This window comes from Dama dama, chromosome 5 (genome assembly GCF_033118175.1).
Source record: "Dama dama isolate Ldn47 chromosome 5, ASM3311817v1, whole genome shotgun sequence".
Taxonomy (NCBI): Eukaryota; Metazoa; Chordata; class Mammalia; order Artiodactyla; family Cervidae; genus Dama; species Dama dama.
Genome location: NC_083685.1, coordinates 3,614,259 through 3,631,144, shown reverse-complemented (window position 1 = coordinate 3,631,144; position 16,886 = coordinate 3,614,259). Strand labels below are relative to the sequence as shown.

Below are 16,886 nucleotides of genomic sequence, written 5' to 3'. Positions count from 1 at the left end.
AATCTAATTCTTATTTCACATGAAATAAAAAAATTTTCACAAGGAAAAAAACCTGAATAAAGCATCCATATCTTTAGTTATTTAAAAAATTTTGTCTCCAAAATTATCACCCTAAACTCTTCAAACTATCTACTGAAGAAACAAAAAATTTTATATTATGCCACGTATTAAATTGGGAGAAAAGCTGGAAAATTAAATAAACTGATTTACTGAGAGTAATACAAGTTAAAAGTAAAACTAGTATTTGCTCTAAAGCTTTCAACCAATCATTTTCCTGTCTGACTTTGTCGTGACTAAGTAACTTATGAAGTAAATTAGTTTTCTATACTCTACGTTTTAAAAAAATTTTGGCATGAGACAAGTGCTCCGGCCTGGTGCACTGGGAAGACCCAGAGGAATCGGGTGGAGAGGGAGGTGGGAGCGGGGATTGGGATGGGGAAGATGTGTAAATCCATGGCTGATTCATATCAATGTATGACAAAACCCACTGAAATGTTGTGAAGTGATTGGCCTCCAACTAATAAAAAAAATATAAAAAAAAATAAAAATAAAAAAAAAATTTTTGAAGGTTAAAATGGAAAATAACAAATTCCACTGCAATACTTCTCATTTCCTTGAATTCAAGGAATCTCAGAAATACAATTCCTAGGGTAGGGGTGGGGGACACAAGAATACAATCTTAGACTATAATTTGTGTGTAGAAATAAAGGAAGAATGAAGTATCTGGCCTATGGTAGTGACCGTGGTGAATATGAATAATCTGGAAAACTAATTCTGATACCTCTGCCATCCAGGCAAAGAATCAAAAAAACAGAAATGGCAATGGCTTCTCACAAAATATATTTTTTGTCGCTTCACGTGAAAATTAAAGACACTCAGAATTCAATAATGTCTCAAAAAAGCAAAGGACAAAGCACTTCTGGCTAAGTTTTCACTGTTTTCTACACAATTGTTAGAAAACTGCTTTGTATATTTAGAATCTAAGAACATTCCAAATGTCTTCGTTGTTCCAGACGGTATCAATGCTGTTCCACAAAACGTATTTCAGGTAAGTTAACATATCTTTAAATGTAGCTAAGGGGTGCTTTTGTGACGTGCACTGACACATCACAAAAGGGGCCTTTTGCGACAACTGTTGGTGAGGTCAGAGACGACACTCAGAATCTTCTCCAAACCTCCAACTGAGCCTATTAATAAGTGCTAAAACTAAAGTTCTAAATATCTCCCAAATCATAAGAAACAAAAACACCAACTATAAAAGATCTTCCCTTTTTTTCAAATAATATTCAAAGAGATGAATTCATTGCTAGCGAGCAGTTTAGAGTTATTTATATAAGGATCAAAGGAAATTCTTTTCTTCACAGACCTAAAGATTCTTTACATGTAATCCAAGAAAGATCAACCATCTGGAAAAAGACAAAGATTTTTAACGAACTCTTCACTTTCAACTGATTGTGGCTTTTATACCAATTGTGCCACAATCAAAATAGCTTTGCATCTCAGCATTTCCAATGACAAATTCAAGTGTAAATCTATTCATTATGTAAGGAAAACGGTCTATTTATATTCAGCCTGAATTTAAAGCAATAGAATATTTATAACCCCATCACACAGGGATAGGTTCTACTAAGTTCTTGGATATGCAGTCCAGAGTTAATTGCCTTAACTGCTAAAAAATAAAGCTGCAAACTTCCAGGGCAACCATCTTACATTTAAAGGCTTTAATATATTTAGCATGAACCCATATTTCAACAGGATTATAAATCACAAGAAATACCGTTTGTAAAGTTGAAAGGTTCCTCTACCTTCACTTCCCGTATCAATAAAACAACTCAAAGCTATAAATGGCCGAGACAATAAGCTTTTAAATGTGCCAAAAGGAATAGACATACACAGCAGGCATCTTATACATAAGCACCCTGCTCCATCGAGCCACTTAGCAATACTGCAAACAGAATGACTGAAGATATATACTTTCTGCCAAAGGAACATTACAACTATCACTCCATCTTGAATCTGGCACCTAGACTGCTCATGGACTTTTCAGCAGCAGTCACAAAACCCACCACCACACTAAACAGCAGTAAAAGCATAAAACCACTTTTATTCAAAAAACCCTAACTTCAATCATCTTGTATGACCAACTTGCAGTATTTAAAAGAAATTCACCTAAGCCTTCCATGTTAGAATTTCCCAGACCTACCTCAAACCCTAATGCTGATATAATCAAGTTACTATAGAACAATATCAAAACAATAATAATTCCAAGCAGGTGTTTATTATCCTCAACAGATGCTCTAGAATTTATTGAAAATTAATCTGCCTAATGACCATCCCCAAACATCAAGTTGCTATCACACTGACCAATTTTTGGTTTATATGAGCTAATATTATAACTACAACAAATAACCGTCACTATCTATTCAGTATTTACTATGAACTATGTGCAGTCTGATTACCTTATAAACTATTTTACACAATCCTCATAAACATTGTCAGATTAGTCCTGTTTTGTAAATGATGAAACCGAGGCTCAGATAAGTAGACCTACCCAAGGACACAGCCAGGAAACAGAAGCCTGGCTGGCTCCCAAGCCCACGCACTTTCTACTGCATCACCCTGATTTCTACCCTTCTATCCTGGACTCTGCTAAATGGGTGCTAAGGAGTCATTTCTTTCACAATATACACCATGGCAATTTATAGATATCAGACACCCTAAAATGGTCTTCTTGTTTTAATTATAAAAAAGAAGGAAAACCCTCCCTTCTCTGGAGGTTAACACCATACCACTTAACCCAGAGGACACATCTACCATCATTACCAAGTCACATTTTCTGAAAATTTTAAAATTTGTTTCCTCTAGAAATGAACTTCCAGTCAGGTCACAATAAAGGTCTTGAAACTGGTTACAAACCAAAAACATATCTAGGTGTTCTGGGGTTCATCTTTTCTTCCGGTAGAACTGGATACATTCAAAAGTAAACAACTTCTAAGGTGTGATCCAGATAATAAATTCCAGAGCTTCCAAAATGATACATCCAACTCTCAAAAACGTTTATGCAAGCAAGTGGTTCCAGTTCAACACAGTAAGTCAAATTCCCAGAAAATTCTCCAATTTCAAACAAGAGACTTAACTGAGGTTCAATTCTTTCCTTTGCTCTGTTCTCCTATTTTCAAGCCATAAAATAGCAAAAGAAATGAAATAATCCCAGAATCCTCAACTTAGAGGTTCACTGAGATAAACTGAAATTTATCTCCTGGCCAGAATACTGGAGGCCTTTCCCTTCTCCAGGGGAGCTTCCCAACCCAGGGATCAAACCAGGTCTCCCGAATTCAAGGTGGATTCATTACCAGCTAAGCCACAAGGCAAGCCCAATCTAAAATTGAAGACTTACAAAATGGAAAGTAAACCTTCTGGCACATATACAAGGAAACAAGCTTTTAAAGGTAAAACTGACTACAGCTGGTGTTGCCTAATGGTTAAAAGCACTAATGTGGCCAGATAAATCTTACCACTTTGAATCTTGGTGCATTGAAACTGCCTTGAAGCTGTGTAACCTCTAGCATGTAATAATCTCTTTGAACTTCAGTCTTCTCAAATGCAAAACAGGAATAACCCTTACTCCAGTAGGATTGCTAAAAAGATTATTTTTGACCATGTTTAAATGTGACTGGCAGAAGCCACAGTTCCTGGTAGCTCAGATGGTATGGCTCAGATGGTAAAGAATCTGCCTGCGATGCAGGAGACCCGGGTTCCATCCCTGGGTTGAGAACATCCCCCAGAAAAGGGAATGGCTACTACTCACTCCAGTATTCTTACCTGGAGAATTCCATGGGCAGAGGAGCCTGGTAGGCTACAGACCATGCGGCCGCAGAGTCAAACATGACTGAGCAATTAACACTTTCACTTTTCACTATCATTTTATTATCAAATACAATCTTTGGGTAAGCTAAACAAGAACCCAGAATCAAGTCTCCTTCAATGGTCTTCCAAGATCATCACATAGTCTGTCATTCAAAATTTGGTCCCTCACCCCAAAACTCAGAAATGAATTTATCAAACACAATCTGTGAACATCTAAGTGGCCTTCAACTGTTTGTTCTTAATGTGGCAGCTCAAATACAAACAAGGATACTAAAGGTTCTGCTCATGGCTATGCTACCAGCAAGATGGGTATAACTTTTGATCAGAGGCCTTATCTAGTTCGATTTCAGATTCATCAGCTGCAACATGAAACTACACCTAGGTGACCTCTACAATCCATACTCTAGTACTCTAGTTCAGTAAGAACTATCCTAAACAAAACCAGGCTCTCATTTTGCAATTCACTACTCAGAAAAATTTTATTTCCTCCATAGGAAAAATAGCAAACAAAAAATTACAGATACAAATATGTGGTTCTTTTCTGTAAATGGTTATTGATTATTGTACTATTACTTGACAACTAAAGTTACTGTACTAGTACTTGAAAACTAGAGTCTATATTCTCAATCCTGAAGGTGGTTCTTCTGACCTCTGGACCATTCATTAAGCTGCTCACCACCTCTCTAGCATTAAAATGAGACTTACCTTCATCTCAAAAATGCCAAATGAATGTATTAAAAGACTAAACAATGATGCCCTCATTGCATCAACTCCAAGAAAGTGGGCGTAAGGATTAACCTTGAAATATTCCAGATCAATGGAGTGATGGCAATCTCTTCACAAACTCAAAGAACTACAAACACAGCATTTATTCAATGATTTGTGAAACTTTGGGGGTAAGGCTATTTAAATCATGGATTTAATCAAGTTATCACTTCCTGCTTAACATATTAAAAACTATATTGGATGAGGACAAATTTCCCAGAAAAATAAAGCAAACTTGTTTTCTGGGGGGAAAAATAACTTCTTCTCACAAGTTGTCCTTTAAATGTCTTCATTCTTTTTTCTTTTTTCCTTCTTAAAAAAAAAAAAAAGACTTGTTATTACACAACTGTATTGGCTGTTTTGGCTGTTGTCACCAAAGACAAGGGGTTGAATAGAATAGTCCAATTTTTGGCGATCCAAGATGAGTACTTGTTGGATTCCTATCAAACACTTGAATGAAACTCAATATACAGACTCCAAGGAATTAGTTTGCCTTCTATCAAATAAATTTTGATCCAGTAAAGGAAGATCATATTCTTCTGGATTAGCAACAAACATTTCACTGATCTCAGTTCTTCCATACAGAGCTCAAGACTCCTCCAGTGACATATCCCAAAAAGTAAAAATGCAAAACTTCCTGGGAAAAAGACTTCCATATGAATATCGAGCAATGAGTTATCAGTGACCTCAGAGGCACCTACAGAATACTTACGAATTTGTATGTAGATATTCAAAGGTTAGCTGAGCTCGATTCAGACTGCTGTAATTCGTGAAAGCCATGAGTGCGGTGATGTCTCCAGTTCTTTAACCACTAATCGGGAAATACAAGTTACAATGGAATAGATTTTTCAGGACTCCTTCCAGTAAAAATTTGGTAAATCTGTGCTCCTCAGTTAAACAAAGTTATCTAGTTATCCATCTAAAATATATTCAAAAAGACGTCTAAAACAAAAACTGATTTCTTCCTTAAATTTTTTTATCCTCTCAATGACTACGATGTAATATTTTGGAAGAAACTACGTCATAAATCTGTAGTCTTAAGGAACATTAGCATTAATTTGCAATAATTCACTGAGTGGAATGTGGTTCGTCCTAGAGTAGCTGATACTGGAGTTGGCGATTTAATTACTGCTCCATCTTCCCGTTCTTCCGAGTTTTTTGTTGCTGTTGTTCCTCTAAATTTCCTGTGAGGAAATTCACCAATCCGGAAACTTACCAATCCGGAAGTCTAGCAACTTCAGTCATAAAACTGGACAGCCACACGTCTTCGCCATCAGTGATCCCAGGATCCTTAAATAAGCCCCAAACTGGCGATCACGATGTTGCTCGAGTGCATATGGCGTTAGTTCCGGCTTCACCACCTACCAACTGAAAGATTTCCTAAGCGCTGAAGACCGATTTCCGTTTTCAAAGCCCAGATCAAACCTAGCTTGCTGTGCGCCCCAATCTCCTCAGGGTAGTGAGTCAAATTACCTCACAGTGGCCCACTAAGTCGCCACAGAATTGACCCACCCAATCAACTCAGGCGGGCCGCGCCCCTCCCCCTTGCCCTCAGACAGCGGCCTCAGCCTCTCAGGCCCTCACTGGGCCTCGGTCCCGTGGTCTCCTCCTCACGGAGACAAGTTAGTCCCAGTTTTCAAGGCCCGGATCGAGGGCAGTGGCGAGCGCACCACCCGACTGGGCGTTGCCCGGCGCTCACAGCTGCCTTTGTCCCTCCCCACGGAATTGGAACCCAACAACCGCAGGGCGCTCTTGGAACCATGTGCTGCCGCCACCTCCGCGTCCGCCGCTGCCGCCGCCGCCGCCGCCGCGAGACCAGCCGCCCTCGCGCCGCGCTAGATGAGATGGTGACAGGACTCAGCACTACAAAATTCGGCGTCTAGGGCTGCTCCGCCGAGGCCGCCACCGCCACCTCTTTGTCTCCGCCAGTGCACACAACCCGGGCCGCCTCGCGCACTCCCCGACGCCCCAAGTCCCCGAGGCCTCCGCGGCGCATTTCGCCAATCACAGAGCCGCAGCTCCTCCCGCCCCCGCCCTGATGCGACGCCTCCTGATTGGCGGGTAGCGTGTCTCCACGTGACCGGATTTTGTTAGCCGGGCCCGCCCCTGTCACGTGAGTGCGCGCGCCTCTCTTCCTGCTTTCTTGACCCTCTCCGCCATTTAAAGAAACAGTACCGGGGGCGGGCCGAACGACGCAGCCGGGACGGCAGCTGCAGCGCGGACCGGAGGAGCCATCTTGTCTCGTCGCCGGGGAGTCAGGCCCCTAACTCAAAGAAGCCCTGGCGCGCCCTCCCCCCCTTCCCGGTCTGGTAGGGCGAAGGAGCGGGCGCGCGGTCGATCGAGCGATCGGTTGGCGGCTCTTTCTCCTGCTCTGGCATCCAGCTCTTGGGGCGCAGGCCCGGCCGCCGCGGCGCGCGCCCGGTGGCCGTTGGCGCTCGCGCCGCGTCTTTCTTCTTGTACGCAGAACTCGGGCGGCGGCCTATGCGTTTGCGATTCGACGAGGAGTCGTCCGGGTGGTTGGCGGCGGCGGGCAGCTGCTCCGCCCCGCTCCCGGGGAGGCGGCGGCGGCGGGATTTGGCGCGGCCGGGGAAGCTGGGGTGGCCGGGGCCGGCCTGGAGGCCTGGCGCCACCCTTCGGGGCCTGCAAGGACCCAGTTGGGGGGGCAGGAGGGGGCCGGGGGATGGTTGGTGGTGGGCTTTCTACTTTGCCTTTTCCTCCTTATGCCGCCTTAGTGAGGGGCGGGAGCTCTGGCGGCAACTCCGGGGTGGAGAAGCGAGCTCCGGAGTCGGAAGAGCGGCGTTTGCTTCCGGGCCTAGCCACCAGCTGGCCGAGTGACCTTAGGCAAGTCACTCAGTAATTTGTCTGCGCCTCAGTTTCCTCCTCTATCAACGTTTGTGGGATTGAAAGCGCTTTGTAAACCATAAAGCGTCAGTGGATGAAAGGAATGATCATTGTTCGTTATGGTTGGCTTTTTTTTTTTTTTTTTTGGAGTTGTAAGAAAACTTAGAAATTCCCAGTCCTTGGATATTGAACCTGGAAACCTTGGATTGGAGATGGAGTTCCCCAAACTCCCTGAAATTGTGTGCAGAAGTTAGTGGGAATATGCAATTTAGGGAAATGAGGATCCATCGCCAGCAAGTTTTCAGAGGGGGCTGTGACCCGGAAGAGTTAAGAACCACAGTTCCTTTGCCACAAGGAGGAAACTGAGGCCTAGATGTCATTTGGGACCCGTCACAACCAAGTTGAAGCCCCTGTTGAATCCCTGGGATATGTGAGCTGTCTATGCATAGTGAATATTCGGGGTAACAACACTCCACTGCTTGGCTTCTGAGTCCTTTCACTATGGGTTGCCTGAAGGGCGGCTGATGCTTATGGTACAGTGGCACCCAATATAAAGCAGCTGAAACTAGGAGTGGATGTGTTCTCTAGTGTCAAGAAGCCTATTCAATCTTTGGCCCAACAACTTTTTATTTTCTGGTGCCTGACTACCTTTCTGACTTTTTCATTGACCATTTTCCATGACCATGGTTGCCATCCGTTACTTGCTCTTGTTTTATATTCTTAGCTCCGTGTGGTTGGTAGTGAGCAGGCTTATTTTTAAATGGTGCTCCCAAGTCCAGCTAATTAATGGTGCAGGTGGGTTTTTAGCAAGCTGTCTCACTGGAATAGACTGAACTAGACATGGAATTCCTGAAGATGTTTGTCTTTATTAATTGAAGGTTGACATTCTCTGAAAAGTTTTGTTAGAACTTCTTCTGAACCTCAAAGTCAGTAGTTGGAAGTGTTTCAAACCTTAACTTTCCTCCCCGCCTGCTTTGTATTCTCTTTGCTTGCAAGTGTGTTATTAAGATGGCCAAAATGCCAGTTTTTGCTTCTTTGTTAATTGTCAGCTGCTTTTTATCAGATTCCAGGCCATTGTCCAGCAAACACTATAGAAATGTTTGAACACTTGGATTTCAAACATTTTCGTTTTGTGGAGTGGTGCTTACCGTGGTACAGCTCTAAGTAAGCAAATGCAAACACACCTAAGTGTTTTGTCTGTTAGGTGTTAGCCGGTTCTGCTATTTCATACAAATGTCTGGAAAAAATCTATTGACTGTTCCCTTTACCTGGAGGGCAGAGACAAATGATCTCAATTCCAGAGAAATGACTGTTTTGGAGACAAATGTGTTGGTCTTTTAGCTCTTTTGTAATTAAATCTGGATGTACCTCAAAAGAATCTTGAGACTGTGGTGATACGATGCTTTCCTCAGGAGAAAGGAGGAAAAAACCAACTGGAACTCAAAGCTTGAAATTCTGTGACAAAACATGACCTGTCCAGAATAGGAGGTTGAAAGGGTTTCACTACAGCGTTCTGCACTCGCTGGAACCCATGTCTTTCAGTGTAGTCACCGCATGGGCTCTAGATTTCCAGAATTTCAAGAACTGCATCTGGGACCTGGAAGAAAATACCAGGGTGTGACAGGAACTCGGGAGCTGGACTTTTTTATTTCTGAATTTGAGGATTGTTGTCCTTGTTTTGAAAAAGAGACAATGACTGAGCAAGCACTGCCACCAGCACTGTTACTGGGAATTCGGAGACCTGAGTTTTCACCAAACCCTCAGTGCAAACTCTGGCGATGCTCCATCCAAAGTGAACTACGGTACTTGCTATTTTCCAAAATGCTTTTTTCTTTACCATCTCTGCTCTTTTGTTCATGCTCTCTTCTCTATCCTGGAATACCTACCTTCCTCTGCTTCTTCATCTGTCAAAACTGCCATTTCCTCAATATCCAACTCTCTTCTCCATAACTCTCTTAACCTTAGCAGAAATTAACCTTTTTTTAAGTTTTTTAATGTCTTTTTGTATATCTTTTACTTATCTTTGTATACAGTAGCTTATAAAGTACTTTTTTGTATGCATTGCATTAGTTCTCCTTACAGGTAACAGCCCCCTGAAAGCAGGGGCCTTGTCTTGGAACTTTTGCCCAGACATGTTAACCACATATGATGAAGCTTTAGTAGAAAGAAGAAATTTAGAGACCCGGCTGTTGCCAAATAAGCACTGAATAAATATCTGCTTAGTTGCTGTGTGATAACCTAATTATTCTTGATTATTGAAAAAGTCACTAGTTATGGGCCATGTCTCTTCCTTTACTTCATGTTTTACTAATTTTTAATTCTAGCTTTAAAAAGATTTTAGGGATCCCTCAAATATGAAGAGAAACATCCATATTGCATTGGGTATAATAGAGGAGTGCAAGGGCAAGAGTTTTATTCCCTGTATACCTTACTGTTTCCTGCTCAAGATGAAATCTTATTAAAATTAAAGTTAAGGATAAGTTTTACAAGTATTGATATGAGGCTATAAGACAGTTTGTGAAAGGCATTGGAAAAGGAAGAACAGCAGTCTCCTTTGCTTTGGTGTTTGTATATCAACTTAAATCCAGTTCTCAGACCACCTGGGAGACACTTTGTTTTCCCCCACCAACCACTGCCCAGGAATCTGAACACAGATAAATTACTCCCCCAGAGTATGAGAATTGGAGCCATTCCTATTTGCTGCTTTCCTGAAACAGTTTGTCCTCAAGAGTCCAAAAACAGTCTTTGCCTGAGAACTGTCTGTTCTTATCACTGATTATTAATCATAAGTTCCCCCCCCACCACTGCATTTGTCAAGAATCAGTATCCATCAGGCAGTGGATGTGCAGACAGCAGCCCCACCCCAGTGTCCTGTGTTTCTAATTCCAAGCATTTGTTATCTCATATGTTTTGTCACTCTCCTCTCCAGTCCTGTGCCTCCTGGTTGCCGAGTGTTCACCTGGATCTTCTGATCACCTTTGTGCTATTCCATCAGCCTACAGATCTGGTACCTGGATTTTTGCCCATGGTGATGGATTCTGCCACCTCATTACTGAAGAAGACATCATTCCAGTGGACCACTGTGATCTAGGAGGCGTATCTAGCGAGTCATCATGATGTGGCCTTCACCTCCACTCCTGTCCTGTTCCGCCCAGATTCAACACAGCCTTTTGTAGTGAAGTTCAACTTCTCAAGCCAAATAGCTGAAGCTGTTTTATCACAACAAAGGTTCAGCTTGTTCCATAAGTGTGCATTTCGTTTCTCCAGTTAAAGCTTTCAGAGACGCATAATAAATTTGGACCAGGGGATTTTTAGTTATCAGCACTGTCTGAAGAATGGCAGCATCTTTTTGAAAACCATATTGGACCATGCCCCACTCTCAAATGATTGAAATTCAGGAATTGTCTAATCTGGACCCCATTTTTTCTCCATTTCAAACCTGTAGTAGCCTACTGAATGAGCAAGCAGATATTCTGACCCGTTGGGATTAAAACAAAGGCACAGTGAACTCACAGCATCTTCTTTGGGATTACTCAGGAACCAGAACTTTTCCCACAAATGTAAGAAATTCTACCAAGGAATCCCTTTACCTAACAGCATCTCACAAAGCTCCAATCAGATTCCAGAAAAGGCCTCTTGATACATCCAGGTAGAACCTATATGGTAATCCCTTATGTTTATATAGCACTTTACAGTTTAAAAGCACTTTTACTTGCATTAATCTCAATTACCAAATAACACAAACTATAATCCCTTTTTTCAGATGAGGAAATGGAAATTTAAAAGGTTATCCAAGGTTACACAGCTGCAAAATGGTAGAGGCCAGGCCTTCTGACTCCCAGTCCAGTTCTCTCTTTGGAATTAACTTAGCCTCTATTTTATGCGCAGTGTTAAAATAACTGGAGATTGGGAACCCCAGAAAAGTTTCCAACTTCCTGATCTCAGTCAGTGCCCTCAGTCAGTTAGGATGTCAGAAATGTGATTTTGCAATAGTTGTACCTGGACCTGAAGTCCATGGCATCATCTCTGAGGTTTGGCAGTAGTAGACTGTCTTTATGGTAGTATACTGTCTAGTCAACAAGGCAGATGTTCATCTGCCAACAAGATTAAAACACAAAGCTACTTAGAGATCTTTCATCCATCTTTTTGGTCTTCCCAAAGATGGCCTAGTTGATTGGGGATCCATGTTGATTTCATGTCTTCCTCCTCCTCTTTTTTTTTAAAATTCTTATTAATATTCCCAGGCACCAACTCTGTGGTCCTCTATCCCCAAATTAATATTAAATAGAATGAGCCATCAATTTTTTTAGAACAGTACTGTTCATATGTATGTGTGTGTATGTATATATTTGATATACACATGTAATATGTATCATATATAAAGAGCTTCTGTAGTCCCAATAATGTGGTAAAATACTGTAAAATGTGTCCCCTTCCCTGATTGCTAATGTAGTGTAGTGTATTAAAGGATCTCAAAAGGCTTACAGTAAAGAGCCTCATTTAGTTGTTTGGCCCAGTGTGTCCTAAGTTTAATCAAATACATAATGTTTTTGTAGCATTTCTTTTAATGGAATGGGAAAACTTCTTTAGAGCAATATAGCCACTGTTTCCTAATTGCCAACATAACTGCCCTAGAGACTTAGGAATAAACAGTATCTTTGAAACTGCCCCCCCCCCCCTTTTTTTCTTACCTTGTCAGTAACTTCTTGAATTAGTATGTCTTCATCGTCTGAGAACCCTACATCTTGACAGCTTTATTTTCTGTTAAAGAAACCTCTAGAAGATTTGTGGGGATACATGGGAGAGGGGTGTGGGGAAGTTAATTCTTCCAGAAAGATAGATGAATTCTATGATGTTTAGCAATATACTTCTCTCATAGAATTGTGCTGTAAATCTGGTTTAAGAGAACTACATCTCAGGTGGGTGAGGAGGGAAGAGGGGAAAAATAGAGTAAAAGGGAATGGGTGAGAAGGAGATATTTTCTTAGGATTTAAGTTGTGGCCCATTGAAATCTTACTAATCCTTGAAGTCATCCAGGCAAGGACTTCTTGAAATACTTAAAAAGAAACTAATGCGTTTTGCAGCCATTTGCTGACTGCAAAAATATCAGCGCTATTGTTACTTAAAACCAATAGCCTTGCCCTGATAGTCACTTAAAGCCCAATCAGGCAATCTGAGTTTGTAGCAGACTGTAATGTTAACTCTATTTCATAATGTGGCCCACATTAGAGAAAGAATAAATAGGAAAACACTTTGGCTTACCACAGGCTTTGCTCACAGTTTCTGGTTTCTGTGACCTATTTTTTTTATTTCAGCATTTTGTGAACAACTTACTCTTAGATCATTGGTTTTCCAAAGGCTTTGTGGCCATGAAGCCCTTTGAATGAAAACTTTATGGAAGCCCAGAGTAAAAGTGAAGCTGCTCTGGAGGAAGCAGAAGTGGGGGGCCTGAAACCTGCCACAAGCGTCTTACTTTACCACCATGGTGACCCCTAAGGAGACTTCTTTACAACAACTAGAATTCTTCAGAACACAGTTTGGAAACCACTGCCCTAGACAACAGTATGTTCGACCTGAATGGCATTCTGTTCTGTACCTCTATCCAGCACGTTGGTGTCCAGTTGATAATGAGCATTCTTAGGAATACTCAGAGAAGTGCAAGAAGATAAACTATCTTTGCCCCCAAGATTAGTCATATGGGCTGAAAGTAATATCAAACGGACCTAGAGTAATAGCCCTCTAACCACAAATGAACTTCCAGTGATTCCTGAATGATACAGCGAGAAAGCAATTCGTACATTACACTGACAAACCCCCTTATTCAACTTCTTCCACAAACACCAGATGCTCTAGTGGTACTTAAAATGCATGACCTTGAAGTCTTGATCCTCCTTGAATACATAAAACACCAAGTATTGAAGCTGATGTTAAAGTTGATGCCTCATTGAGGCAGTATTAGACCAGCTATACATTGGACCTCCTCCCATCCTCAGCCATGGTACTCTACTTCGTGTGCAAGAGATAACCATAAACTCTGAAAGCAGAATTCAGAGACTGGCAACATAACCTAAAAGGGCACCTGATGATTATCTTCTCAAACTACATCACTATCACTCAGCCATTGGCAGTTACACTACTACTTGGTTTTTATTCAGTTTAACTGCTGTTCCCAGGATACAGAAGCAAGTAACCTTTGAAAAACTGCTAAAACAATTCCTCCATCACTGGCATATCTGCCTGTTCTGCTCAAAAATTAGGAGTACTCAGCTCTACATGTAATACCTGATCCACAAGAGACAGTCTCTGAACATCCTTTTCTTGAGTGTGTGATTTAAAATGTGGCCATTGTAAAAATTTTCTTCCAGCCAATGAGAGAGTTTCAGATGAATCTTTTGATATCTGATACCATCAGTTGTTGATGTTAATGGTATTTAGAGGTAGGCCTTTGGATCAGGCCTTGATAGCTTACTTGGTGGGCATCTCAAATTGCATATCTACCTTTTTGCTGGAAAATGTAGACTAACGTGAAAGGAAATCTACAAAGCCTGCAGCTAAAGAGTTTTATCAATAGACTCGAGCTTCTTGAGTCTTCCTAATGTCACAAGACCACAGACCCTTGTCCTTGTGGATGTTTCCATGGAATTTCATTTGTTGTTTTAACTGAATCACAGTGGCTGACTTCATCCCTTGTCGTGCAATACTCTCAGGCATTAAGACGTCTGTTCAGGAGGGATTTGATACATGAACTTCCAGACCAAATCATGTAGAACAAGTAGACTTTAATCCATGCCCTGAGAAAAATCTTACTTCTTCAGAGTCGACGTAAGGGCCAGCTATCCTCAACTACTTTAATGAATGCACTGGTTAAAAGTTGGGAATGTTTCTTTATATCTTTGTCTCTTATCCTCTAGACTAATTGTGATTATGTGACTCAGTGTACAAATCATCAAACAAAGCCTAAGTCTGGTTATTCTATACTGCTCATCTTCAACAAAATCTGATGACTAGCCTGCTTGTGTATATACAACTATTATTTGTAAAGAAGAAGTTGTCTACAAACTCGGTTTTTTCACTACCTTCATAATGTCAACTCGATTTTCTTTTTCTCCTGGACTTGACCAGAAAATACATTTATCTATCACTGCCAGTCATTCCCTTTAACCCTGTCAAAATGAGACACTTAAAAGGTAAAGATGATCATCTGTTCAAGAGTCTAATGTACACTGTGTGTAAGAATTGATGGTGGAAAAAGCCTAAAACTCAAACCTAGTAACTTACTATATCCATGCCTCAGATCTCATCTTTCAGCAGTACCATTCAACCAGTCTGAGGCCTTGACTTGTTGATAAGATGATTCTCAGAGATGAGCTGAATTACAGAAGATGGAGACTTGATTACCAAAGAAAGTAGGGCCAACCTTGATGAACCTGGCTCTCCCAACCCTATCACTCCCAGATGTAGCATAGACTCCTAAACAGAACCTCAAGTCTGGATTTAAGAGATACCCTTCTCCTGAGCTGAACGTTCTTGGACAGATCAGCAGGAAAGTGAAAGTTGCTATACCTGACTGGCCCTTTAAGATCAGAAAATTGTATCTAGAGGAAACCGTATGGATTAACCCTGGAATACTCAGGCTTAAAACTAATTTACAGAACTTCAACATTAAACTGCCTATTTTTCCAGATCTTAGCCTGGCTACTGATATGACTGGCCCTGCTGAAGTTACCTTGCTTACTTGTCTACTTACCTGACTCAGCCATTGCCTGCCTTTCTGACATGTTGCTGCAATCAGACACTGTCCTTCAGAAGACTACAGCTGATCTCAGCTATCTTATATCTGGTTCCACCAAGAAGTTTTGAACAGAAGCAACCTGTGCTTCTGTACCCTCCAGGACTTAATGTTCACAACAGGAAGGAGCATGCTACATACTCCTTGACCAGCAGCGTTTTTTGTTTTGTTTTTAACTGCAGAGTAAGCCTCTATGCCTGTATATATTAGATCATCATTTTCAACACTTGGGACCCTTTCTGCCAGATCTGAAGGAGCAGAGCAGATTGAAAGCACTGTCCATTTCTCCATTCTATGGTCATACAGAGATGAATCTGATTTACCAGTATTCACAGAAGTGTACCAGTTTAACTTGGCAAAAGACTTAAAGGAGCATAAAACTTTTCCACTGAACTTAAAATTTACCACTGACTTGAGGAGTCTTACAGAAGTATTTTCCAGTGGGAGGCTGGTTGTCCTGTTTCATGTCAGTGAGACAATTGGGCTCTCAGACTTATGACAACTGAGTTTACTTACATTGAAACTCTTGTATCATCCAGATATGCTATTGGACATGATTATTCCATTCAAATGGATTACAAGCCTCCTGAGTAGAAGACAAACTTACTACTCATGATTTTTCCAAGAATACTTTTATCATCAAGGAAGGAACAGTGCCAGCGGAAACCATTCAACTTTATGAGCAGAGATTAAACTTTTTCAGTATCTGGTCTTACCATTGACTGACATCAGTTGTTTTTGATTGACCAGCCTCCATTCCATTCCTTTGTAACGACTCCCTGATTCTTCTTCGAAACTCCTTTCCCTCTCTTCAGTCCACGTGGTTCAATCTGACCTAATCTTAGGTTTCATGGGTGGACATGTAATTCAGACCTGATCAATCAGCACAGTCCATCTCCTTGACCATAGTGATTGGTTCAGGATTAATCATGTGATTCAAGTTGGTCCCACGATTCTCAGCCCTGAGAGTTCTCATGAACTATGGTAGAGAAGCTCTTTACTGAGATTGCTTAGCTCTGCAGGATGAAAAGCTCAAACCAGCAGGGCCCAACGTATCAAATGAGCCAGTCGGAGAATGAAGCCAGTACAGAGGAAAACGGAGCCAGATGATGGAGAGACTTGAGTCCTGATGACAATGTGCCCCTGGATCAAACTGTGCCTGAAGCTAGTATATCCCCTGGACTTTTCAGTTATGTGAATCAATAAATACCCTTCTTTGCTTAAGTTACTTTGAGTTGGGTTTCTATTACTTGAAATTGAGTCCTAACATACTTGTCTACTAATATCAGAATCTTTAAGTATTAAACTAGAGGTCAAGGCCACACTGATATTACTTTCCAGTCCAGAGGATAGAGTGGAACAAGAGCTGACATATTTAAGTTTCTACAGACACATAAAAATTACATGGTAGAAAAATACAGTAAAAAATCTAAATGTTTATCAGCAAAGAATTCATTATAACCACTGTATAACACCTGGTTCAGCCATATAAGAAAATTTACATGTCTGTTGTAAAGAGTAAAATACAATTATTACATATGGGCATGGAAGAATGGCCATAATTTATTAAGTGAAACAAACCATTGCTAGAAAAATGTGTAGTATGAACTCATCTAAAAATTTG

General features: G+C 41.1%; 2 protein-coding genes across 12 annotated transcripts in view; one reads left to right on the top strand and one right to left on the bottom strand.

Moving 5' to 3' along the window:
- The window catches only part of MORC2 (MORC family CW-type zinc finger 2), a 38,652-nt gene extending 31,913 nt beyond the window's left edge, over positions 1-6,739 (bottom strand). For 10 of the 11 annotated variants that reach the window (XM_061141530.1, XM_061141527.1, XM_061141531.1 and 7 more), the window contains exons 1-2: positions 5,849-6,385; positions 5,345-5,443 (exon numbers count right to left, since the gene is read on the bottom strand). In XM_061141530.1, the coding sequence (XP_060997513.1) occupies positions 5,345-5,412 (68 nt within the window). In that variant the 5' untranslated portion in view covers positions 5,413-5,443; positions 5,849-6,385. Of the gene's footprint in view, positions 1-5,344; positions 5,444-5,848; positions 6,386-6,407 lie in introns of those variants that run through there. The other variant, XM_061141525.1, reaches the window with a different exon arrangement.
- A 160-nt stretch (positions 6,740-6,899) lies between these two features.
- Positions 6,900-16,490, top strand: TUG1 (taurine up-regulated 1; the record flags this gene model as incomplete). Its single annotated transcript, XM_061141536.1, has 3 exons — positions 6,900-9,275; positions 10,403-11,122; positions 12,789-16,490. A coding segment is annotated over one exon (465 nt), but the record flags the coding sequence as incomplete, so codon positions are not given.
- Between the last annotated feature and the right edge of the window lie 396 nt (positions 16,491-16,886).